This window comes from Pseudophryne corroboree, chromosome 2 (genome assembly GCF_028390025.1).
Source record: "Pseudophryne corroboree isolate aPseCor3 chromosome 2, aPseCor3.hap2, whole genome shotgun sequence".
NCBI classification, from domain to species: Eukaryota; Metazoa; Chordata; class Amphibia; order Anura; family Myobatrachidae; genus Pseudophryne; species Pseudophryne corroboree.
Window position 1 is genome coordinate 669,244,547 of NC_086445.1, and position 25,809 is coordinate 669,270,355.

General features: G+C 45.1%; 1 protein-coding gene across 7 annotated transcripts in view; it reads right to left on the reverse strand.

Moving 5' to 3' along the window:
- Positions 1–25,809, reverse strand: part of USP49 (ubiquitin specific peptidase 49) — a 378,308-nt gene that overhangs the window by 21,085 nt on the left and 331,414 nt on the right. For 6 of the 7 annotated variants that reach the window (XM_063955079.1, XM_063955073.1, XM_063955075.1 and 3 more), the window contains one exon: positions 15,882–16,084. In XM_063955079.1, the coding sequence (XP_063811149.1) occupies positions 15,882–16,084 (203 nt within the window). Of the gene's footprint in view, positions 1–15,881; positions 16,085–25,809 lie in introns of those variants that run through there. The other variant, XR_010236072.1, reaches the window with a different exon arrangement.

The window sequence follows — 25,809 nt, forward strand, 5'->3', positions numbered from 1 at the left end:
CTTGTTCTTAATAGCGCTGTTTACTCTTTCCACTTTCGCACTCGCCTGTGGGCGGTACGGAGTATGCAGCTTACTATTAATTCCCATCAGTTTGCACATAACCTGAAAGACTTCACCTGTAAAATGGGTACCCCTTTCGCTTTCAATTATCCTAGGGATACCATATCTGCACACAAATTCCTGCACAATTTTCTTTGCAGTGAACGTAGCAGTATTTGTGGCAGCGGGGAATGCTTCTACCCAATTTGAAAACACGTCAATACAAACTAACACATATTTTAAATTTCTGCAGGGTGGTAACTGTATGAAATCAATTTGTATTACCTGAAAAGGGCCGTCTGTTGGCGGGATATGGGATGGTTCTGTTGGTATTGACTTTCCAATATTCTTCCTCAAGCAGATAAGACATGTCATTGCTCTCTTACCCGCATGAGAAGAGAATCCTGGCGCACACCAGTAGGCTCTCACCAGCTTACACATACCTTCTTTGCCCAGATGAGTCAGACCGTGTGCCGCCTCAGCTAAGCTTGGAAGATATGCTCTGGGGGCTACTGGCTTACCTTGTCCATCTGTCCAGAGTCCTGAGGACTCCTGCCATATCCTTTTGACCTCCAGACTGCCTTTTCCTGTGGAGAACACAAATTTTGCATTTCACTTAATTTTTGTGTGTTGACGGTATGGAATACCATCAGTTGTGTGATATCTGTCTGTATGGGGGTGCTGGCTGCTGATTTAGCAGCTTCGTCTGCCCGGCTGTTACCAAGTGACACTGGGTCTTGACTGTAAGTGTGGGCTTTGCACTTGATAACAGCCACTCTGTCAGGTTCCTGTATCGCTGTTAGAAGCCTTTTTATATGGGATGCATGCGCTACAGGTGTGCCAGCTGCCGTCATGAAATTTCTGAGGCGCCATAGGGCCCCGAAATCATGCACTACTCCAAAGGCATACCTAGAATCTGTATATATATTGGCTGACTTACCCTTAGCCAATTCACACGCTCTGGTTAGGGCGACCAGCTCAGCAACTTGTGCTGAGTGCAGTGGGCCCAGGGGTTCAGCTTCTATGATAACTTTGTCATCTACGACTGCGTATCCAGTACACAAGTCTCCCGAGTCCGTCTGTCTGTGGCAACTACCGTCAGTGTAAAAAGTAAAATCTACGCCTTCCAGTGGGTTGTCACTAATGTCGGGTCTTGCAGTGAAAGTTTGATTCAGATATTCCATACAATCATGTGTGTCAGTGTCTATACTAAATACTCCTTCACCATCATTCTCATCCTCCACCCTTTGTGCCTGTCTAGGCACACCTGGGAAATAAGTTGCAGGATTTAGTGCGCTGCATCTCTTTATGGTGATGTTTACAGGGGCCATTAGTGCTAATTCCCACCGTGTAAACCGTGCTGATGAGACATGTCTGGTTTGGGCAGAATTCAGTAAGGCTGATACTGCATGAGGTGTATGGATGGTCAGGTTGTGTCCCAACACTACATCTTCACTTTTACTCACTAGCAATGCTATCGCTGCAACACTTCGCAAGCATGTGAGGAGAGACCGTGCTACAGTGTCAAACTGTGCACTGTAGTAAGCTACCGGCCTGCTGGCATCACCATGTCTCTGGGTTAGGACACCTGCCGCACACCCAGCACTTTCCGTACCGTACAACTCAAAAGGTTTCCCATAATCTGGCATGCCTAATGCAGGTGCCTGTGATAGGCATTGTTTAAGTCTCTCAAATGCCAGTTCGGACTCATGTGTGTGAGAGATCCGATCTGGTTTGTTCGAGGAAACCATTTCCTGCAAAGGTAAAGCCAGTATGGAGAACCCTGGGATCCAGTTTCGGCAGTACCCACACATTCCAAGAAAAGTGCGGATCTGCTGCTGGGTTTGTGGCAGAGTCATGTCGCGAATTGCCTGTATTCTATCAGCAGTGAGATGTCTAAGTCCTTGTGTCAAGCAATGTTCCAAATATTTTACCTTGGTCTGGCACAACTGTAACTTACCCTTTGAAACCTTATGTCCCGTATTAGAAAGGTGAAACAGAAGCTGTTTCGTGTCTTTCAAGGACGACTCGAGTGAATCTGAACACAGCAGTAAGTCATCTACATACTGTATTAATACTGATCCGCTCTCAGGTTGAAAGGATTGTAAACAGTCATGCAAAGCCTGGGAGAAAATACTTGGGCTGTCAATGAAACCTTGGGGTAGGCGAGGGACCGAAAAGAAAGCAGAACAGAGGTCAATGACAGTGAAAAATTTCGCAGTAGGGGGAATTTGCATGAGGATGACAGCTGGATTTGGCACTACGGGGAATTGGCTCTCAACTATCTTGTTTATCCCCCTTAGATCCTGCACTAGCCTGTAACCCCTCCCCCCACTCTTTTTCACAGGGAAGATGGGACTATTGGCAGTGCTGGACGTCCTAACTAGGATGCCCTGTTGTAGCAAGCGCTCTATGACTGGGTACACTCCTAATTCCACCTCTGGCTTCAGAGGATACTGTGGGATTTTTGGAGCTATCCTACCATCTTTTACTTGCACTACTACAGGAGCTACGTTTGCCATCAATCCAGTGTCTTGTCCATCTTTGGTCCAGAGGGATTCCGGTATCTGGGAGATCATTTCCTCTACCTTGGATGGACACCTGTCTATAACAGCAGAGTGTGACATTAACCTTTGTGGGGTGTCTAACATATCCTGCACTTCCTGAACGTGATTCTCGGGTATATCTAAGAAGACACCCTCAGGAGTACAATATATGACACACCTCTCCTTACACAATAAATCTCTCCCAAGTAGATTAGTCGGAGCCGATGCAGCTAGCAAAAAGGAGTGCTTGGTCTGCAAAGGCCCTATCGTAATCTCCGCTGGTCTGCTTAAAGGGTAGTGTTGCACTACTCCTGTTACCCCCATTGCTGAAATTGTTTTACCCGTGGTTTTCATACCTACAGTTGAATTTAACACTGACCTGGCCGCCCCTGTATCTACAAGAAAAGGTAGTGATCTACCAGCTACATCAACTGTAACCTCGGGTTCATTTCCAAGGCTAGCAATCAACTTCACTGGCTGCAAACTACAGGTGTGGCCTAACCCCTATTGTATGTTGTGACCCCTCCCGCAGCGCGCTGGCAGCTACAATATGTGAGGGGGGTAGCTGAGAATTTCCAGAGGTCTGCCAGTCCCTCCTAGGTGGGTACCTCCTTGTTTCCCCTGCGTGTGGCTCATAATTCCCTGATCCCAATTACGTGTGTTATGCTGTGAGTCATGCTCTGGTCTAGGGGGTCGATATACGTTATGTGTGCTTTTATAATTACAATTCCGTGCGTAATGTCCTTCTCTCTGGCAATTATAACATTTAACTACATACGACTTACCATCAGGGGTCTGGGGTTTTGGCTGATGTGGCTTCGTTGTCAGGGCTTTGATACTTACGGTCATCAGCTTATCCCCCTGTGACTCCCTGTGCTTAATGATGTTCCGATCGTGCTCGATAGCGGACTCTCTTAGTGCAGCCACCGAAATACCTCTCCAGTTAGGTTGAGTGGTTTGTACCCTTGTTCTCAACGTTTCTTTCAAGCCGTCCATTAATACGGACACAGCTACCTCTCTATGATGTACATTTTCCTTAATGTCCTCGACCCCAGTGTATCTAGCCATTTCCTGCAGTGCTCGATGGAAATATTCAGAAGCAGGTTCACCTTCTTTTTGTCTTATGGAAAAGATTTTATTCCACTTGACAACAGTAGGGAAATATACTCCTAACTGCAGATTGATTTGTCGTACATTCTCCTGAGTGTACTCATCAGTGAGAGGTACTTCTGCGTCTAATTTACAATCAGCGATGAATTTCACAGGGTCAATATTGGAGGCAAACATGCCCGTAGCACTGTCCGCCAATCTTTGTTTGTGGGTTCGGTGGCGTTACCTAATACTCTAATAAACCTCTGACATGCGGCTAGATCCTTTCTTGGATCGGGAAATTCAGACATAATTGTCCTCAATTCTGTCTGGGACCAAGGACAATGCATAGCAATGTTCCTGACGGGAGTGACTCCCTGAGCGTCAGTCTTCCCATTGGGGACTGCGATCACCCTGACAGGATTTAGTTCAATTACATCATTCTGAGTTGCTTCTACAATGTGAGGTGCAATTGTCTCTGCATAATGTACTGTACCGTACTTACCTGTGGACACGACCTCACCTGTCCCTCCCTTAGGGGCCTTTGCTACTGTTCTTACTGGTAGGGCCGTGCCCACTTGTGTGTCTTGTATGGTGGCTGCTAGAGAGAGTGCCGATATAGTGCTGGGCTCATCTTCTTGGTTGCAGTCCTGAGGGAAGTTTAAGATGGGATACAACATGCACGGGTTAGCATTAATACATTTATCAAGTTCACTCTTATCATATATTAGTATCCCATTGTCTGTAGCCACTTTCTCCCCTGTAATATACGGTGGTGGTGGTACAGTTGCTATCAGTTTCCTGCTAGGGTTGGAACCGGCTGCGTGAGCTAGTTCCCTTTGCATATCACTCTCTCGTTGCCATAAATGTAAACAGTTTGAGTGTCTGATCCTTTCTTTTCGGGATTTTAACAGACATATCCTAATCCTTAAATTCTGCAACACCTCTGGATTAAAACTGCCTACCTTAGGGAATGGTTCCCTATCTTCCGCAGTCATACGTTCCCATTCATTGCATAAAACCTCTGCGTGTGATCCATATTTCTCACACATAATGTACCTCGCCGACCCCTTGGGCCGCGGAATATCAACCTGAACCCTGGTTGATCGTCCCTTACTTGAGCAACTGGCCCCCATCTTTTGCAGGTATTGCCTTCTCAGCTAATTCCTACAAAAAACCAAAATACTCAATTATAAGGCAATGGTGAAAGTTCAACGAGTGCTCTCACCCACTCACGCCCACGTTGGCCAATACGCCTAAACACTGTCGTCAGCGCCGGTACGTACCCAACCTAGGGCCCCTGTGTAACCTCTATTTACTAGAAATGTGTGGGAGTGACTTACCCTTCCCAGTAAATATTGGTCGTTAGAGATTTCCTGAGTGACCAGCGAAAACTCCCTTAAAACAAAAAATTGTTACACAAATCACGTTGCGTGTGCTACACCTAGCGCCAATGAGCCCGCGATTTTACGCAAAACTCGTAAAAGGGTATCGCGGTGAGCTAAGTATTGCACCCACGAACGCGCGGTCCAATTGCCCAGCGTATAGGTAACTGTTACTTATCCGCCGTGCGACCAATGGAATCATTTTTCAGGCTGCGAAACCTCAGCCGGAGCGTATCTGAACGGGCCTATATGGGTTCTACTCCAACCACCTGGGCTGCGCTCTCTACACAAAAACCTCGCTGACCTTTGGTCTGCGGTATTCAGAGCTTCGCTTGACTTTGTCAGCGGTTTTCTGACTTCAATGACCTCTTGGTCTGCTGTTATCTACTACTTGCTCCTTTGTACCTTAATCAATGTTAACGTGAGCAAGCCACTCTCACGCCACCAAGTGTCCACTCACCTGGAGTGGTCTCCTACGGGATCCCGAATTCCCTGGGTCCACAAAACCTTTATTGTTTGCACACTCACGCTCGTTCACTCATATACACTTTAGTTTTTCTGTACAGAAAATTAACTTTCATTCAGATAAAACAGCCTTAGTTCCAGAGGTACTACAGTAAAAAAAGGTTTTTAAACTAAATATTGGAAAACTGATCAATTTGTGCTATTATCGCGTGGCTACTGTCTCGCGCCTAAACTAAAACAATGCTATTGTGTGATTTGTACTTAGCGGTCGTACTTTAACGCACGTTGCGTAAACACGCCACGTGTGTATACTTTTACGTTGCGTACGCAGTCCCGTACTCTGTCCGAGACACGTGTACAAAGGCCGTGCGTCCGCATTACTACAAATCCCACACCTCTATAAATGTAAGCAATATTTAACTATAATCACTTACTTAACACAACACACAGTTTCTACTGTATAAACCTTTACAACTAGGCCAGGCTGCGTGTGCGTCTTACACTTACTTCCATAACTATTAACTCTATATTTTAACTAAATAGCAACAAATTTTCTCAGTACAGGTCAAAATGAATCTAGTAATCAATGCTTACGGCAATAATGCGAGCAGATATGCAAAGTACAAAATACAGGTGTATGCGTGTGTTGTGTGCGCATTTGGCGCCAAAACAGAAATTTGCAGATTTTACCTTACGGATCCCTCCAGCATCCCTTCAAACCATGCAGGGCAGACGCTTATCTAATCAGCACTTGTGAATCCACCGACCAAGAGAAGGCTTACGGGGGATACTTTTCCGCCCTTTGCTGATAGATAAAGTCTGCGTAAACCTGCTAGGCTGCGGGTATGAGGAAGAACCGGACGAGCTCCCAATTGATCATGTCGATATTATCTTAGACCGTAAAGCTATAACTCTAGATACACTATTACCGTGGAGCCGCTATGGCCGCTACACTGAATACACGTGCTACACACTTGTACGCTATTTGCGTACAGAGTCCCGCACGTGGTACGCACTTGGCGTACACACGCCGCGCTGAGTGTACAGAGTACACACAGCGTGCGCACACACAATTGATAACCTTTAAACCTTGTTAATGATACAATGCAATGATATGATTACACTTTAAACCCTTAGCAGCAAAGTACTGCAACGTTGTTATACCTTAAACCTTAAGTAGCGCTGACGGTATAAAGTACCCGCAGTGCGTACACCTTATCAATACATATACACTTTATACAGATAAATACACTTTAAAACCCTTGCAGGAAAGTGAAGACACAACACCGATTTGTAGTTGAAACCACAGGGTTCTAAGGCCACCGTGGATTATTCCAAAAGGTAAAACAGTACAAATCATACACTACAGGCCAACAAGATAAATCTAAACAGAATAATGGCTACAGAGAATGTACATACGTGAGAATGTTCCAAAGCGCAACCCGGCCGGTCCTCCGCTAGTCAGATAGAAAGCGTTCAGAGTCTTCTGACCGGCCAGGCAACAACGGTCTTTTTATACACAACTTACATACACAATACAATGGTTACTGTAATCTCATTGTCCATTGGACACAGAGATGTGTCTTTTCATTACAGAAGAGGTCATAGATTGATTTGAATAGATGGGCGATGTCTTTCCCCAACTGCTCTGGTGGGTGGTATCCACTGGATTCCCACCGCATACATAATATACAGTAAATACAGTTAATATCTATATTCTACTTTTGCACATAACTATACGCTGGAACATGCAATCTTTCTCTAACCAGCACCGGAATGTTACCCTCAAAATACCCTACAGCTGGATACTAGACATCACCTTCCAACCTTTATCTGACCCTTCCTATCATGCAAAGGCGAATCTCTTAGTCCTGGAACTGTTTAAACTATTGATACTCGCTGATGTGGTGTAGGGGAACTATGGGTACAAAATGCATTATTTGGGTTAAATATGTAATGTTCTAATAACCCTCTACGCGCTCACAAACTCCGCCGTAAATACCCATATCACGCACATGATCGCCGGAGCGATCCTACGCAAATTGCGGATATGTGCACGCACGGCGGACTGAGTGCACGAGCAGCGGACATGTGCATGGGGTTAGTACAAGGCATATGCATTACAATATTTTTCGACTTTGACAATGGGAACATGTAAGTAGGCATTTTTATGTCCACTGACACCATGAATTCCACTTCCTCCAGACTGGAAATCACTGCCCTCAGAGATTCCATCTTGAACTTGAACCTTTGCAGGTAGAGATTCAGATTTGTCAGGTTTGGAATCGGTCTTACCGAGCCGTCCGGCTTTGGAACTACATATAGGCTTGAATAAAACCCTTCTCCCTGTTGTAACAAGGGAACCAGGACAATGACTTGATCCTGATACAATTTTTGTATTGCTGCTGCTACTACTTCTCTGTCCGGGACAGAAGCTGGTAAGGCCGATTTGAAAAATCGGCATGGGGGAATGTCTTGAAACTACAGTTTAGACCCTTGGGACACTATTTGTACGACCCACGGGTCCAGGCCAGATTGAACCCAGAAGTGACTGAAGAGTTTCAGACGCACCCCCACTTGAGCGGACTCCTGCAAGGGAGCCCCAGTGTCATGCTGAAGATTTGTCAGGAACAGGGGTTGATTTCTGCTCCTGTGATCCTGGAGACAAAGTGGACTTTTTTCCTTTTCCCCTTCCTCTACCCGCAAAGAAAGGGGAACCTTTACCTTTTTTGTATTTATTGGGCCGAAAGGACTGCATCTGAGAGTGATGTGTCTTTTTCGCCGGTGCAGGAGCATAAGGCAAGAATGTTGACTTACCTGCGGTAGCCGCATTAACTAAAGCATCCAGCCCCTATCCAAACAAAGCCTCACCATTAGAAAAATAATTCCTCTCTTGGCGCCGCAATAGAAAGTACTAAATAGACCACCAATCTATACAAACTTGCAAAAAAGAAAAAAGTACGATCTCACTTTGCGCTCACTGTCCCAGGAATCCGGCTTTGTCGCAATGGACAAGTGTAGTCCGATCAATATGAAAAGGAAAATAAAAAATGCAACATGGTGTAATACTGCAATGAGGATGGGTCTTTCACCGCTGTGTGATACGAAGAATGGAAGTGTTGGTATAGTCCCAAATAGAAAGTTCATGCATCCCCCTCCTTTTCAAAGGCACCCAACGTGATATGCAGGATTTAGGTGATGAACTCTTACATGTATGCTTACTTCTGTAAGACGTGTTGAAAGCTCATAAAGGTTTCTATTGCCGTCCTTAGACTCTCCTCACATAGGTGGATGAACCCCAATGTCCCTCGTAACAAATCAGAGCCAGAGATACAATCCAATTAGGACAAGAACACTTTTAATTTTCAGAGTACAAACTAAGGTAAACAAAAAAAGCCATACCATAAGGGGAAAGGCAAGATGATGTTTGAGCCGATAGCAATGGACCCGGATACCAATAGCTATTGATTCCCCACTATGGATAGGATGATCTGTAACCTACAACAAACACTGTCGACGCGTTTTGACGCTGTGCAGCGTCTTTTTCAAGATTCAGTGTATAATCACTGGAACAATAGCAGAACAACCATCAGCAGTAGATACTTGTATCACAGGGTATGACAACTGAAGCACTTACCAGCCTATCCATAGTGGGGAATCAATACAGTGGGGATCGAAAGTTTGGGAACCCCAGTCAAAAATTCATTTTAATGTGCAAAAAGAAGCCAAGGAAAGATGGAAAAATCTCCAAAAGGCATCAAATTACAGATTAGACATTCTTATAACATGTCAAAAAATGTTTGATTTTAATTCCATCATTTACACTTTCAAAAGAACAGAAAACAAAAAATGGCGTCTGCAAAAGTTTGGGCACCCTGCAGAGTTAATACCTTGTACTGCCCCATTTGGCAAGTATCACAGCTTGTAAACGCTTTTTGTAGCTAGCCAAGAGTCTTTCAATTCTTGTTTGAGGTATCTTCGCCCATTCTTCCTCACAAAAGTCTTCCAGTTCTTTGAGATTCCTGTGCTGTCTGTGACGCACTGCACTTTTAAGGTCTATCCATAGATTTTCAATAATGTTGAGGTCAGGAGATTGTGAAGGCCATGGCAAAACCTTCAGTTTACGCCTCTTGATGTAATCCACCGTGATTTTGAGGTGTGTTTGGGATCATTATCCATTTGTAGAAGACAGCCTCTCTTTAACTTCAGCTTTTTCACAGATGGCATCAAGTTAGCATCCAAAATTTACTGGAATCTTATTGAATCCATTTTTCCTTCTACTCGTGAAATGTTCCCTGTGCCACTGGCTGCAATACAACCCCAAAGCATGATTGATCCACCCCCATGCTTAACAGTTGGACAGTGGTTCTTTTCATTAAATTCTGTGCCCTTCCTTCTCCAAATGTACCTTTGCTCATTCCAGCCAAAAAGTTCTATTTTAACCTCATCGGTCCACAGAACTTTATTCCAAAATGCATCAGGCTTGTCTATATGTTCATTTGCAAACTTCAAACGCTGATTTTTGTGGTGAGGATGTAGAAGAGGTTTTCTTCTGATGACTCTTCCATGAAGACCATATTTGTACAAATATCTTTTTATAGTGGAATATTATACCACAACTCCAGTGTCTGCCAGATCTTCCTGGAGGGATCGTGCAGTCAAACGTGGATTTTGACTTGCTTTTCTCACAATCCTGCGAGCTGTTCTGTCTGATATTTTTCTTGGTCTTCCAGATCTTGCTTTAACTTCCACTGTTCCTGATGACTGCCATTTCTTAATTACATTCCGAACAGAGGATATGGGCATCTGATAACACTTTGCTATCTTCTTATAGCCTTCTCCTGCTTTGTGAGCGTCAACTATTCTCAGCTTTAGTATTCTACACAACTGCTTAGAGGAACCCATGGTGCTGATTGTTGGAGCAAGGTCAGATGAGTCTGGGCTTTTAAAACCTTTGAGATTGACATCACCTGGTCTTTCCAGACGATGATTGAGAACAATCCATGAAACTGCCAGGTTTCAGCTGTCCAAAGGGGGCAGTACAAGGTATTAACTCTGCAGGGTGCCCAAACTTTTGCAGACGCCATTTTTTGTTTTCTGTTCTTTTGATAGTGTAAATGATGGAAATAAAATCAAACTTTTTTTGACATGTTATAAGAATGTCTAATCTGTAATTTGATGCCTTTTGGAGATTTTTCCATCTTTCCATGGGTTCCTTTTGCACATTAAAATTAATTTTTGCCTGGGGTGCCCGAACTTTCGATCCCCACTGTAGCTATTGGTATCCGGGTCCATTGCTATCGGCTCAAACATCATCTTGCCTTTCCCCATATGGTATGGCTTTTTTTGTTTACCTTGGTTTGTACTCTGAAAATTAAAAGAGTGTTCTTGTCCTAATTGGATTGTATCTCTGGCTCTGATTTGTTACGAGGGACATTGGGGTTCATCCACCTATGTGAGGAGAGTCTAAGGACCGCAAAAGAAACCTTTATGAGCTTTCAACACGTCTTACAGAAGTAAGCATACATGTAAGAGTTCATCACCTAAATCCTGCATATCACGTTGGGTGCCTTTGAAAAGGAGGGGGATGCATGAACTTTCTATTTGGGACTATACCAACACTTCCATTCTTCGTATCACACAGCGGTGAAAGACCCATCCTCATTGCAGTATTACACCATGTTGCATTTTTTATTTTCCTTTTCATATTGATCGGACTACACTTGTCCATTGCGACAAAGCCGGATTCCTGGGACAGTGAGCGCAAAGTGAGATCGTACTTTTTTCTTTTTTGAAAGCCTCACCTTTGTATGGGAGAGCCTCCATATTTCTTATGGAATCTGCGTCAGCATTCCATTGGCGAATCCACAACGCCCTTCATGCTGAGATTGCCATGGTGGCGGCTCTTGATCCCAAGAGACAAATATCTTTCATGGCTTCTAGCATATACACAGCAGCGTCTTTGATATGACCTAACGTTAGGAGTATCTCGTCTATCTATTGTGTCAATGTCTGATGACAAGTTTTCTGACCACTTTTCAATAGCACTACTCACCCACACACAGGCAATGGTAGGCCTGAGTAGTATCCCATTGCCACATAGATTTCAACGTAGTCTCTAACTTGCGGTCTGCCGGCTCCTGTAGTGAAGCCGTCCCAGGCGCAGGGAGAATCACCTTTTTTGTTAAACGTGACAGGGCACTGTCTAAAACGGGGGGTGACTCCCACCTTTTCCTGTCCTCTGCAGGAAAAGGGTAAGCTGCCTGAATTCTTTTAGGAATCTGAAATTTCTTTTCAGGGTTTGCCCAGACTCCCTCAAAGAGACTGCTTAGCTCATGAGATGGAGGAAAAGTTACATTAATTTTCTTTTCTTCATAAAAGTAAGCCTTCTCCTGTGGTAAGGCTACGTAACTTCTAAGACCTCCTTTATAGCCACAATCATGTATTGAATGTTTTTCGCTAATTTAGGATCTATTCCCCTGGAATCACTAGTGTCGACATAGGAATCAGAGTCCGTGTCGGTATCAGTTTGTGCTATATGTGCAAATGACCTTTTATGTGACCCAGAGGGGTCCCCTGTGGATGAAAGAGCAGAACTATTAAAGATCACATCTTCCACGGATTTTCTCCAGGTTTCTGCATGAGACTCAGACTTATCTAATCTCTTACTGATATGATTCACACTAGCACGTAATTCTTTCACCCATTCAGGCTCATGGTGTGCCGGCAGCGCCACCGCATTACAACTCTGTGTCAGTAAAATGGCTCCCTCAGGGCAAGAGCTCCCGGCCTCAGACACACGTCACACACGTGCACAAACACACCACATACACTCCGTGGCTTATAGGGGACAGACCGACAGTAAAATCTGTCAGAAGGACACAGAAAAGGGACTTGCCAGTTCACAACTCAGCGCCAATACTAAAATTCCTGTGTAATGTAAAATGTACACAAAGACCTGTAGCCCTTTTATAATGCCAAACATCTATAATTAAGCACCAATTTACGTTGTGCCCCCCCCCCCCCTTTTTGCACCCTGATACTTGATTCAGAAGTGGAGGAGGACCAGCGTTTCTTCCCCTGCAGTTTGCTTGGAGAAAATGGCGCTGAGCAGTATGCTGGCTGACTGAGGAGGAAGCCCTGCCCCCTGTAATGGCGCGTTTACCCTCAGAATTCATCACAAAAATATTTATACTGGCGGAGGTGTAGGATTGTGCCACGGCATAATATACTACTTTTGCCAGTCTAAGAGTAGGTTTCATGCTGCACAGGGCGCGGGAGTAGGTTTCATGCTGCTTAGGGCGCCCCCCCTGCACCCTTCTGTGCGCTGTGTACTGGATAGCATGTTCGCGCAGCGTTCCCGCCCGCTGCGCGGTACCTTGAGCAGTCACGATGACCGGAGGTCCCTCTTGCAGATCTCCGGTAATATTACTCACCCGTCTTCTGACTCTGTTAGGGGGTTGGCGGCGTGCTGTGGGAGTGAGCGCATAGCCGCAGCTAGTGTTCAGTACCCTTCAGGAGCTAATGGTGTCCTGTCAGCACGAAGCAGAGCCATGAAAGTCTTTAGCAAGTTGGTTCCTATTTCTTCCCCCTAAGTCCCACAAAGCAGGGAGACTTGCCAGCAGCCTCCCTGAAAATAAAAAAACCTAACAAAGTCTTTTAGTGAAACTCAGTAGAGTTCCACTAGAGTGCGACCAGTCTGCCTGGGCACATTTTCTAAACTGAGGTCTGGAGGGGGGGGCATAGAGGGAGGAGCCAGTTCACACTCTGAAAAAGTCTTAAAGTGCATGGTACTGAAGTGGACCCCAGCATCCTCTAGGACGTATGAGAAAACACTCTGCTGTGCATGATACACACTCCTTTGACATATTAAATGTGAGAGAACACACACATACAGTACACACAGGAATAGGTTAAAACACAGTTAACCCACACAGAGCCCTTCTACGGAAAAACAGAGTAAAATGGAGCCAGCCACACAGTGCCCCTATAGCTAAAGTGCAAGTTTAGCTGGGTCGCAAACTATGTACCCTTAGTAGGGTTTAGTACAACAATATATTGCTCCCCACCTTTGCTATGACCCCCTGGTACCGCTGAGGTGCTCTGGAGTGGAGGAGCGGCGCTTCCCTGCCAGTCTGCCTGAGTTAAGCTGCATAGGGAAAATGGCGCTGGTGAGCTGCTGGATCTGCTCATAGTGAAGCCCCGCCCCCTTAATGGCACGCAGTCTTCCCGTTTTTTTATACTGACTGAGGTGAATAATGTAGTCAACAGTGGGTTAAAACCCCTGTAGTGTAGTGCCAGTGTGAGTAATAGAAGTGGCTTCAGTTCGTCCCTCACAGCGGTTTCACAGTGTGCCTGAAGCGCAGCGTGTATGCAGCGCTGCACTCCTACCCTTGTGCCGCCATTACAGTTGGCGACCTGCTAACCGGGACGCCGGCTACTTACTCACCACTCTTCAGTCTTCTGGTTCTGTTAGGGGTGACAGCGTGCTGCGGGTCTGGTCGCTCGCCATGGTGGGGCTTGCGAATAGGACCCTCAGGAGCTCAGTGTTCTGTCACGGGGACCGGGACAATTAACCCTAGGGAGATTGGGCCATTCCCCCCCTAAGTCCCACGAATCAGGCAGTCTGTTGCCAACCAGACCTACCTGAAAACAACAAATAGAAAATAAATGCAGAAAACTCTTCAGGAGCTTCCCAAGCGTGACCAGCTCCTGCGGGCACATTTTCTAAACTGAGTCTGGTAGGAGGAGCATAGAAGGAGGAGCCAGCTCACACTATCAATTTCTTAAAGTGCCCATGGCTCCTAGTGGACCAGTCTATACCCCATGGTACTAATGTGGACCCCAGTATCTTCTATGACGCAAGAGAAACATTTTTAAAACATCCAAAACTATAAAATAGGGCGGAATTACTCCAGCACAGATTGAGTGGCGTTTCTCTGCTTCTGCCGTGCGAATAAGACACAATTACTACATATCAAAGTTTCAAAATGATAAACAGACATGCTCCTTTTAGCACCAATAAAAGCTTCCGAGATAAGAATGGCTGCACATAAAAGTCAGTGCAAGATACACAAGAGTCTCTCTTTTGGGGTATCTGCACTGGGTCAAATCTACCAAGATGGAATTCTTCACTCAATTGATTTTTTTGTCCTCTACGTATGCCATTCCTAGACATTTTTTTTTTTGTTACCTACAACTCCGCCATGCCTTAACTGCACAGTGTGGGGGCCTTGCTCCGCAACCCTCTGAATCACCTTGTACATGCACTGGTTTGAAACATGCCCCAATGTAAAAAGGTTTCGGCTGTATACTCCTCTCCTTCTCTTGGTCTGCTGGTTTGGGTGCTCTCCGTGCAAAATGGGTGATATACCTGGGTGCGCTGGATGATGAGGACTGTGACTGTGTTTTTCCCTCCCCGATGGCCACTACGGCCTATGCCAGATTTCAGCAGATCTAGCTGTACATCTTACATAGAGTCTATTGGACCCCTAGTAGACTGTCTCAAATTGGAGGATCGGCATCCGATACTTGATCTAAGTGTTCTACTCCTGCTGCAGATTTCTGGCATCTGCTCTGGTTGTGTCCTCTGGTGTCTGCCTTTATGGAAGAAGTTCCGACAAATATCCGTAATACAAGTACTTTGATCCCTCTCATGATCCTCAAATTTGTATTTTTGGGCTAGGTCTGGAGGAGTCTCTTCCTGCCCATCTCTGAACATATGCTAATACTTTCCTTACTCTGTCTCGTGTTTGTATAGCCCACATTTAGATGGGCTATGACCCTCCCTTCCTGTGCAACCTGGGTAGCGCTGGTTAACACCACACTATCTCACAAGCGTTTTATGTACGCCAAACATAAATGTTCAGGGAAATATGATAAGGTCTGGGGACTTTAGAAAGACTCACGGTATTCTTTTGATCCCTCTGTTTAACTAACCTTATGCTTTCTAGGACAGGTTCTACAACCTCTTGCCTCTGGTTCGCACTGACCTGCCTCGATGTATATCTGTTTATTGCCTCACTTCTAATAACTTTTCTATGCAGGGCAGATATTTCTGCTCTTGGTTAATATACGACTTGCATTGCTCTTAATAGCCTGCTTTGGAATTGAATATCTATATGTATTGTCGTTTCACTTACATGGTGATGGCTCTGTACTGTATATTTACTTAAGTGCTTCGATGTCCATTATTATGTCTATTGTTTTCACTCAGGAAATGCATGTTTTGTATAATACAGTTTGTCATTGTTTATTTTTGTATTTGTGTTTATTCAACAAAACACAATAAAAATACTTGATTTAAAAAAAAAAAAAAAAAAAAAAAAGAGGATAAACAAGAGTGAACTTCGCTTACCACCCTCTGTGTTGTAGCAGTACGCCGTGTAGTGTCCAGAACCAAATCCTTTACCATGGTGCATCACCACTGCAGAGAGGTCATAAAGAAAGGTCCCTGTGTCGGTGGGAGATAATGTAGCTCTACAGTATGGCTCCATGTTCAAAACTTGGTCGAAAAACACATGGACTCCAATTTTTTCACGGTGATTACGTCCAGACCACCTGTTCATAAACAATGTTACTACATTTCACATAAAACAATTTATTTTTTAAGATGAGGAATCATTCAGGCAGTCTTGCAAGAATACATTATCTTGAAAAATACGCAGAATTTCACCTCCTTAACTTTTTTTTTGATTGACAGGCTGTGCCCGTTTGGTGACAAGGTGCGTATGTTCCCGGCCTCCATTCCATAAAAAAGGTGGGGAGGGAGTGGGGGGGCACGGGGAGTATCACCCCATTTTTTGAGAGTATAGCGTCCAGGGTACTGACCCATTCTACGGAGCTCTAAGGGCCAATCTGAGTAAGCTCAGGGTTACTCATATGGCTGATGGTTTCGCAGATCCAATACTGCATCTTAGGACTCAGCATTCGGATCTGCAATGCCGGCAGAAGCAGACGCTTTACACTGTGGCATTAGCATATTTTTACATCGCAGCAGTCATGTAAACCGTGTCTATCTCTGAATCAGACCCAGAGGTGCTATGGAACAACCATCTTTACCACAGCATGCTCATTCACACAACAATCCCCACCACCAACATGTCGCCATCTCAGATCATAGAACCATCTTTTTGAGAACATAGTAAAATAGTTTAGGAGGTTGAAAAGAAGACAATATTTCCATCGAGTTCAACCTGTAGTATAAATCGTACACTATTCCGTGTACAACTATAGTTTAACTATAATGACTTGGATGGAGTTATGTTGTAAATCTATCTTACACTATAATTTGCGTTGTTTCTAAAATACAATCATTTTAAATGCTATATCCTTGGATATCTTTTTCAGTTAGAAATTGATCTAATCCGTTTTTAAAAATATTGACTGAGGGCCTAATTCAGAGTTGATCACAGCAGCAAATTTGTTAGCAGTTGGGCAAAACCATGTGCCCTGCAGGTGGGGCAAATGTAACATGTGCAGAGAGAGTTAAATATGGGTGGGGTGTGTCCAAACTGAGTTCTAAATTGCAGTGTAAAAATAAAAGCAGTCAGTATTTACCCTGCACAGAAACAACAAAACCCACCCAAATCGGGTGTGGTATGGAAGGTAGATAGTAACTAGGTCGACCACTATTGGTCGACAGTAACTAGGTCGACAGGGTCTTTAGGTCGACACGAGTTTTTAATGTTTTTTTGGTGTCGCTTTCTTCGCAGAGTGACCGGGAACCCCAATTAGTGCACCATGTCCCCTCGCATGGTTCGCTTCGCTCGCCATGCTTTGGACAAGAATACCGTTCCAATTGTAGTCCGCGTGGATCGTTTAGTATGAAAAGGTTCAAAAAAAGAAAAAAAATCGCGAAAAACTCATGTCTACCTTTTGACCTAGAAACCCTGTCGACCTAGTTACTGTCGACCAATAGTGGTCGACCTAGAGACCGGATCCCCCAAATCTAACTCTCTCTGCAAATGTTATATTACATAGTAACTAAGGTTGAAAAAAGACAATTGTCCATCGAGATCAACCTATTTGTGGTCTCCTATGCAGTCTTATTATAGGACTAGTTATTTTTAGGTTAGGACTAGTTATATTAACTATAATGCGTGCCTACACACCATAACCCTGAATATCTTTATCCAATAGTAATTTATCTAACACATTCTTAAAAGGTGTTGACTGAGTCCGCTGTTACTACTCTCTCAGTCAGGGAATTCCAAACACGTATTGTCCTTACTGTGAAAAAACCTTTTCGCCTCAATGTGCGGAAACTCCTCTCCTCTAACCTAAGTGAGTGACCACGTGTCCTCTGTGCTGATCTTATAGAAAACAGGTCCCTCCTGAGCTCTGTATATTGACCACTTATATATTTGTAGATGTTGATCATGTCCCCTCTTAGTCTCATCTTTTCCAATGTAAACAAGCCTAGCCTTGCAAGCCTTTCCTCGTATTCCAACGTCTCCATGCCCTTGATTAGTTTGGTCGCACACCTCTGAACCTTTTCTAGCTCCAGGGTATCCTTTTTGTAATATGGTGCCCAAAATTGCACACAGTATTCAAGATGTGGCCTCACTAGTGATTTATATAATGGGAGTATAATACTCTCGTCCCTTGCATCAATTCCCTGTTTTATGCATGCTAATATCTTATTAGCCTTCTTTGCTGCACTCCTACTTTGGGTACTGCTGCTTAATTTGTTATCTATGTGAACCCCTAAGTCTTTATCCAGTACAGAATCCCCTAGTATTACCCCATTTAGTATGTAGGTGTAATTTTTGGTCTTGCCCCCACAGTGCATTACCTTACACTTGTCTGTGTTGAATCTCATTCTCCATTTTGCTGCCCATGCTTCCAGTTTAGTTAAGTCGTTCTGAAGAGACTCAGCATCCCCCTCTGTATTTATAACCTTACACAATTTGGTATCGTCTGCGAAAATGGAAACCATGCTCTCTAGACCTACTGTTAGGGCGTTGATGAAAATGTTGAACAAAAGTGGTCCAAGTACAGACCCTTGTGGCATACCACTTAGTACTTTAGTCCAATTTGAAAATGATCTATTGACCACAACGCGCTGCTCCATATTATCTAACCAATTACTGACCCAAGTGAATATTGTGCTCCCTACCCCTATTCCTTGTAGCTTATAGATAAGACGCATGTGTGGTACAGTGTCGAAAGCTTTGGCAAAGTCTAAAAAGATTACATCCACCTCCTTACCCTGATCAAGGTTCGCTCTTACTGTTTCATAAAAGCCAAGTAAGTTGGTTTGACATGATCTGTCCTTCACAAATCCATGTTGGTTACTTATAATGACCTCATTTGCTTCAAGGAACTTTTGAATACTGTCCCTCAGAATACCTTCCAATACTTTCCCCACTATAGATGTAAGACTAACTGGTCTATAATTACCTGGTTCAGCTTTGCTCCCCTTTTTAAATATCGGCACTACCTCCGCTATACGCCAGTCTTTGGGAACTATACCCGATTTAACCGAAACCATGAAGATAAAAAATAGAGGCCTTGCTAGTTCAGCGTGCAACTCCATAAGAACTCTCGGGTGAATTCCATCTGGGCCAGGTGACTTATTAATCTTTAACTTTTTTAATCGGTCACAGACTACCTCATTAAATAAATAAGCATTTAGCAGTGGGACATTATCTTTGTTGAGATTTTGTGGTAGACCCAGCATTTGGTCCTCTCTGGTAAATACCGTTGAAAAAAACTTGTTTAGTTTGTTTGCTATATCATTATCATTTTTGATTAAGACTCCCCTCTTGTCCTTTAAAGGGCCTATACTCTCCTTCTTTAGTCTCTTGCTGTTGATGTACTTAAACAATTGCCACACCTGCAGTGCACATGGTTTTGACCAACTTCTAACAAATTTGCTGCTGCAATCAACTCTGAAATACCCCGAGTCCACCATCACAATCTTGTCTGGCAGAGAATTCCATCTCTGTACTGCCCTTACTGTAAAGAACCCTTTCCTACGGTGGGTATGAAACGGTCTCTCCTCTAACCTCAGAGGATGGCCGCATGTCCTGTGTAAAAGATTTTTCAATAAACAAATCGCCTGATAGCTCCATGTATTGTAATTTATATTTATAAATATTGATAATGTCTCTTCTTAAGGCCCATACACACTTGACGATGCACACATCGTTTACGACCGTCGTTAACGACTTCCCTTGAACTGCTGAGCAAACCACATGAGCATACACACTACCAACGACCAAAGACGAAAGACCAAAGACAAAAGACCAAAGACCAAAGACGAAAGACCATTCATCGTTGAAGCATCCAAGCTGAACAGTTTATTAAAATAATGAGCTGGGAACAGGGCTGGTGAACAGTGGCTTGGTCGTTGGTCTTTCACACCATACACATTCAACGACGTCTCTGGTCGGTAACGACCATAGTGGAAATTGAGCATACATGCTCCACAGATAAGCGAGGGTCGTTAACGTCCCGCGGGGCCGCGCATCGGTGGTCGTCGGATGCATACACACTTGACGATATAATGAGCGACGTCGTTGATGAGGGCTGAAATGAACGACGTCGTTCATTTTATCGTCAAGTGTGTATGGGCCTTTAGACACCTCTTCTCTAGTGTAAATATATCTAACCTAGCAAGCCTTTCCTAATAATCCAGTGCCTCCAACCTATTAATCAAATTTAGTGGCTTGTCGCTGAACCCTTTCAAGTTCCAAAATATCTTTTTTATAGTGTTCTGCCCAGAACTGTACACAGTATTCAAGGTGTGGCAATTACAAATACAGTGGTAGGATTACACTGTCATCTCTTGTCTCAATTCCCCGTTTTATGCATGCTAACACCTTATTAGTCTGTTGCTGCACTTCGACAGCGTCTGTTATCAATGAGCACCCCCAAATCTCATTCAACTACCGTTTCAGCTACTGTACATTTTCAGAATTTAAATTTATACAACGCATGTTTGATTTCAGTACCAAAGTGCATAACATTTAATTTTTCTATACTGAACCTCATTCTGCATTTACTTGTCCAGACTTCTAGTTTAAATAAGTCGTTCTGTAGAGACTCAACATCCTCGTCTGAATTAATTACCCTACACAGTTTAGTATCATCTGCAAAAATGGATACTGTGCTCTCCAGAAGTGCTCTTAAGTCATTAATAAATATGTTTAACAGTAGTGGACAGAGTACGGACCCTTGCAGTATTCCACTGAATACTGGGGCCCAGTAGGAAAACATCCCATTAATCACCACTTGCTGTTCCCTGTTATCCAGCCAATTAGTTACACAAGTACAAATAGTGTTTCCTAGACCAAGCTCTCTTAAATTGAAAATCAGTCTCATGTGTGGCACTGTGTCGAAAGCTTTAGCAAAATATAAATAGACCACACCAACTGCTTTCCCTTGGTCAAGATTATCGCTCACTTTTTCATAGAAGCTAATTAGGTTAGTTTGACATGACCTATTCCTCACAAAACCATGCTGGGTCATATTAATAACGTTGGAAGTTTACAAGTACTCCTGTATGCTATCCCTTATTACACCTTCCAATATTTTCCCCAGTACAGATGTCAAACTTACCTGACTGTAGTTACCAGGATGAGTTTTAACCCCCTTTTTAAACATTGGCACTATCTCTGCTATACGCCAGTCCTTTAGTACCATTCCTGTTGTAATTTAATCATAGAAAATCAAATAAGGAGATGTATGGTAGACTTACCATGGTTAAATCTCTTTCTGCGAGGTACACTGGGTTCCACAGGGAATACATCGGGGTGTAGAGATGGATCTTGATCCAGAGGCACCAACAGGCTAAAGCTTTATACTGTCCCAGAATACACTGCGGGGCCTCCTCTATAACCCCACCTTCAGGCAGGTGAGCTCAGTTTTGTTAACCAGTCTAATGCAGAAGCAGGTAAAAGAGAAGGCAGATGTTAGTCACATAGAACCACGTTCTCACGATAGGAGAAGGGACTAGCGGCTAATGCCACACAAACCCAAAGAAGCCAAGTGCGTCAGGGTAGGTGCCCTGTGGAACCCAGTGTACCTCACAGAGATTCAACCATGGTAAATCAACCATAAATCTTTTTCTGCAGCGGGTTACACTGTGTTCCACAGGGAAAACATCGGGGATGTCCTAAAGCAGAGCCTCAAGGGAGGGGACGCACCTTGGCGGGTATGAGAACCCGGTGTCCAAAGAAAGCATCCTGGGAGGCGGAAGTATCAAAGGCATAGAACAGGCATGTCCAACCTGCTGCCCTCCAGCTATTGAGAAACTACACATCCCAGCATGCCCTGACACAGCTTTAGCATTCTCTGACAGCAAAACGGTGACAGGGCATGCTGGTATATGTTGTTTCACAACAGCTGGAGGGCCGCAAGTTGGACATGCCTGGCATAGAACCTAATAAACGTGTTCACTGAGGACCGCATAGCCGCCTTACACAATTGTTCTGCGGACGTACCACGACTGGCCTCCCAAGAAGGTCCAACAGACCGAGTAGAATGGGCTTTAATAGCAGAAGGAGCTGGAAGTCCAGCCTGCGCATAAGCTTGTGCAATCACCATTCTAATCCATCTGGCCAAGGTTTGCTTATTTGCAGACCAGCCACGTGTGTGGAAACCAAACAGTACGAAGAGGGTATCTGACCTCCTGATAGTGGCAGTCCTCTCCACATATATACAGAGAGCCCGTACCACATTCAAAGACCATTCTTTGGAGGACAATTCGGACAAGATGAAGACTGGAACCACAATCTCTTGATTAAGGTGAAAAGACGAAACCACCTTAGGTAAATAACCAGGGCGAGTTCTAAGAACTGCTCGGTCACGATGAAATATCAAAAAGGGTGGACGACAGGAAAAAGCGCCTAAGTCTGACACCCTTCAAGCAGAGGCAATAGCCAGCAGAAACAGGACCTTGGCTGTGAGCCATTTAAGGTCCACTAACTCAAGGAGGTTCAAATGGAGACTCTTGCAGGACATTCAGGACAAAAGACAAATCCCATGTAGCCACAAGAGGGACATAGGGAGGCTGAATCCGCAGTACGCCCTGAGTGAATGTATGAACATCAGGTATAGATGCAATTTTTCTCTGAAACCACATCGACAAGGTAGATATCTGAACCTTGAGGGAGGCCAGACGAAGTCCTAAATCCAGGCCTTGTTGCAAAAAGGACAAGTCTGGAAGTACTAAACATGGAAGCATCGTAATTCTTAGCAGCACACCAGGTGAAGTAATAATTTCAGACCCTATAATAAATCCGTGCAGAAGCCGGTTTGTGGGCCTTTAGCATAGTTTGGATAACCACCTCGGAGAATCCTTTGACCCTCAGGAGTGAAGCTTCAAGAGCCACGCTGTCAAAGCCAGTCTGGCCAGGTCCGGGTAGACACAAGGGCCCTGAACGAGGAGGTCTGGGCGTTGAGGAAGTAGAAGGAGGACACTATCGATAGACTCTGCACGTCTGAGAAACAATGCCGTCTGGGCCACGCTGGAGCGACTAGAAGTAGTAATCCTCCTTCTTGCTTGAACTTCCATAGTACCCTGGGCAGAAGGGACACTGGAGGAAACACGCAGGGCAGCTGAAAGTTCCATGGAATTGCCAGTGCGTCCACAAATGCTGCTTGAGGATCCCATCTTCTTGATCCGAAGACCGGAGCTTTGTGATTGTGTCGTGACGCCATCAGGTCTACATCTGGTAGACCCCACTTGTCTACTAGGAGTTGAAAGACTACCTGATGAAGACTCCACTTTTCCGGCGTGTACATCCTGACGACTGAGAAAACCCGCTTCCCAGTTGAGGACTCCCGGAACGAACACTGAATATTGCTGGCAGATGGCGTTCCGCCCAACGAAGGATTTTTGACACTTCCATCATTGCCATGTGGCTTCGAGTGCCACCTTGATGGTTTATGTATGCCACCGTGGTGGCACTATCTGATTGTACTTGAACAGGCCTGTTCTGTGTCTGCAAGAGTCAAAGCATTGAACCCTGCCCACAATTCCAGAATGTTTATCAGGAGGAGAGATTCCTCCCTGGTCCACCGACCCTGGAAAGAGTGTTGCTCCAGCACCGCGCCCCAACCCCTCAGACTGGCATCCGTAGTCAGTAGGACCCAGTTGGGGATCCAGAAGGGACGGCCCCTGCTCAACTGCTGGTCTTGTAGTCTCCAGATCAGTGACCGATGAACCTCCGGAGTCAAGGAGATCATTTGAGACCTGATCAGATGAGGCAGGCAATCCCACGTGGAAAGGATTAACCTCTGTAGAGGGCGGGAATTAAATTCAGCGTACTCTACCATGTTGAAAGCAGACACCATGAGGCCTAGTACTTGCATAGCTGAGTGTATCGACACTCTTGGGCGAGAGAGGAAGTATCTGATCCTGTCCTGAAGTTTCAGGACTTTCTCTGGAGACAGAAACAGTCTTTGGCTGTGTGTGTCCAGTAGTGCCCCCTGGTGCACAAAGCTCCGAGCAGGGACCAGCGAGGATTTCTTCCAGTTGACGAGCCACCCGTGGGCTTGTAGGAAGTTTACGGTCAGCTGTAGATGATTGAGAAAGATATCTTGGGAGTTCGCCAGGATCAGTGAGTCATCCAGAGATGGCAGGATCCTGATTCCCCGACGACGCAGATGAGCCGCCATCACGGCCATAACCTTGGTGACGATCCGAGGGGCTGTGGCCAGTCCAAACGGCAGAGCCTGGAACGGATAGTGAAGGTTGCAAACAGCAAACCGCAGATATTGCTGAAGCGATATGGCAATAGGTATATGCAGATAAGCATCTTGTATAACCAGGGATACCATATAATCTCCGGGTTCCATGGCCAGTACAATCAAGCGCAACGTTTCCATACGGAACTTGGACACTTTCACAAATGTATTCAGTGATTTGAGGTTGAGTATAGGCCAGATGGACCCATTGGGTTTCGGGACTAGAAAACGAGATTTATGGAAAGAACTTACCGTTGTTAAATCTCTTTCTGCGAGCTATACTGGGCTCCACAAGGATATCGGGGTGTAGAGTAGGATCTTGATCCGAGGCACCAACAGGCTCAAAGCTTTGACTGTTCCAAGATACACAGCGCCACCTCCTCTATAACCCCGCCTCCGTGCACAGGAGCTCAGTTTTGCTAACCAGCCCAATGCAGTAGCAGGTACTAGAGACGACAATCGCTCGTAGCCAATTACATCACACACTCACCACAAGAGAGGGCGTCAGCGGCTATGCCACACCAACCCAAAGAAGCTAAGTGCGTCAGGGTGGGCGCCTTGTGGAGCCCAGTGTACCTCGCAGAAAGAGATTTAACAACGGTAAATTGTTACCATAAATCTCGTTTTATGCTGCGGGGTACACTGGGCTCCACAAGGATTAACATTGGGGATGTCCTATAGCAGTTCCTTATGGGAGGGAACGCACTTTAGCGGGCACAAGAACCCAGCGTCCAAAGGAAGCATCCTGGGAGGCGGAAGTATCGAATGCATAGAACCTAATAAACATGATCCCTGAGGACCACGTAGCCGCCTTGCAATTGTTCAAGGGTCGCACCACGGTGGGCCGCCCAAGAAGGTCCAACCGACCGAGTAGAATGGGCTTTGATGGTAGCAGGAGCTGGACGGGGGGGGGGGGGGGGGGGGACTTACAGGATAAGGCACCCAAGTCAGAGACCATTCTAGTTGAAGCAATAGCCAGCAAAAACAGCACCTTAAGGGAAAGCCACTTAAGGTCAGCAGAGGCAAGAGGTTCAAAAGGTGGAGACTCTTGCAAGGCCTCCAGTACCACCGACAGATCCCAAGGGGCCGCAGGAGGTACATAAGGAGGCTGAATCCGCAACACGCTTTGAGTGAATGTATGAACATCAGGTAGGGCAGCAATCTATCTCTGAAACTAATCCGACAAGGCAGAAATGTGAACTTTGGGGGAGGCCAGACGCAGGCCTATGTCCAGGCCCTGTTGTAGGAGGGCCAACAGTTTGTCCGTGCTAAACTTGAAAACGTCATGATTGTGAGACGAGCACCAAGTAAAGTAAGCATTCCAGACCCTATAGTAAATCCGAGCAGAAGCCGGCTTACGGGCCTTCAACATAGTTTGAATGACCGCCTCAGAGAAACCCTGGGCCCTCAGGACAGAAGCTTGAAGAGCCATGCAGTCAAAGCCAGACGGGCCAAATCCTGGTAAACACAAGGGCCCTGAACGAGGAGGTCTAGTCGTTGTGGAAGTAGAAGGGGACGATCTAGCGAGAGGCTCTGTAGATCGAAGAAACAATGCCGTCTGGGCCACGCTGGAGCGATCAGAAGTA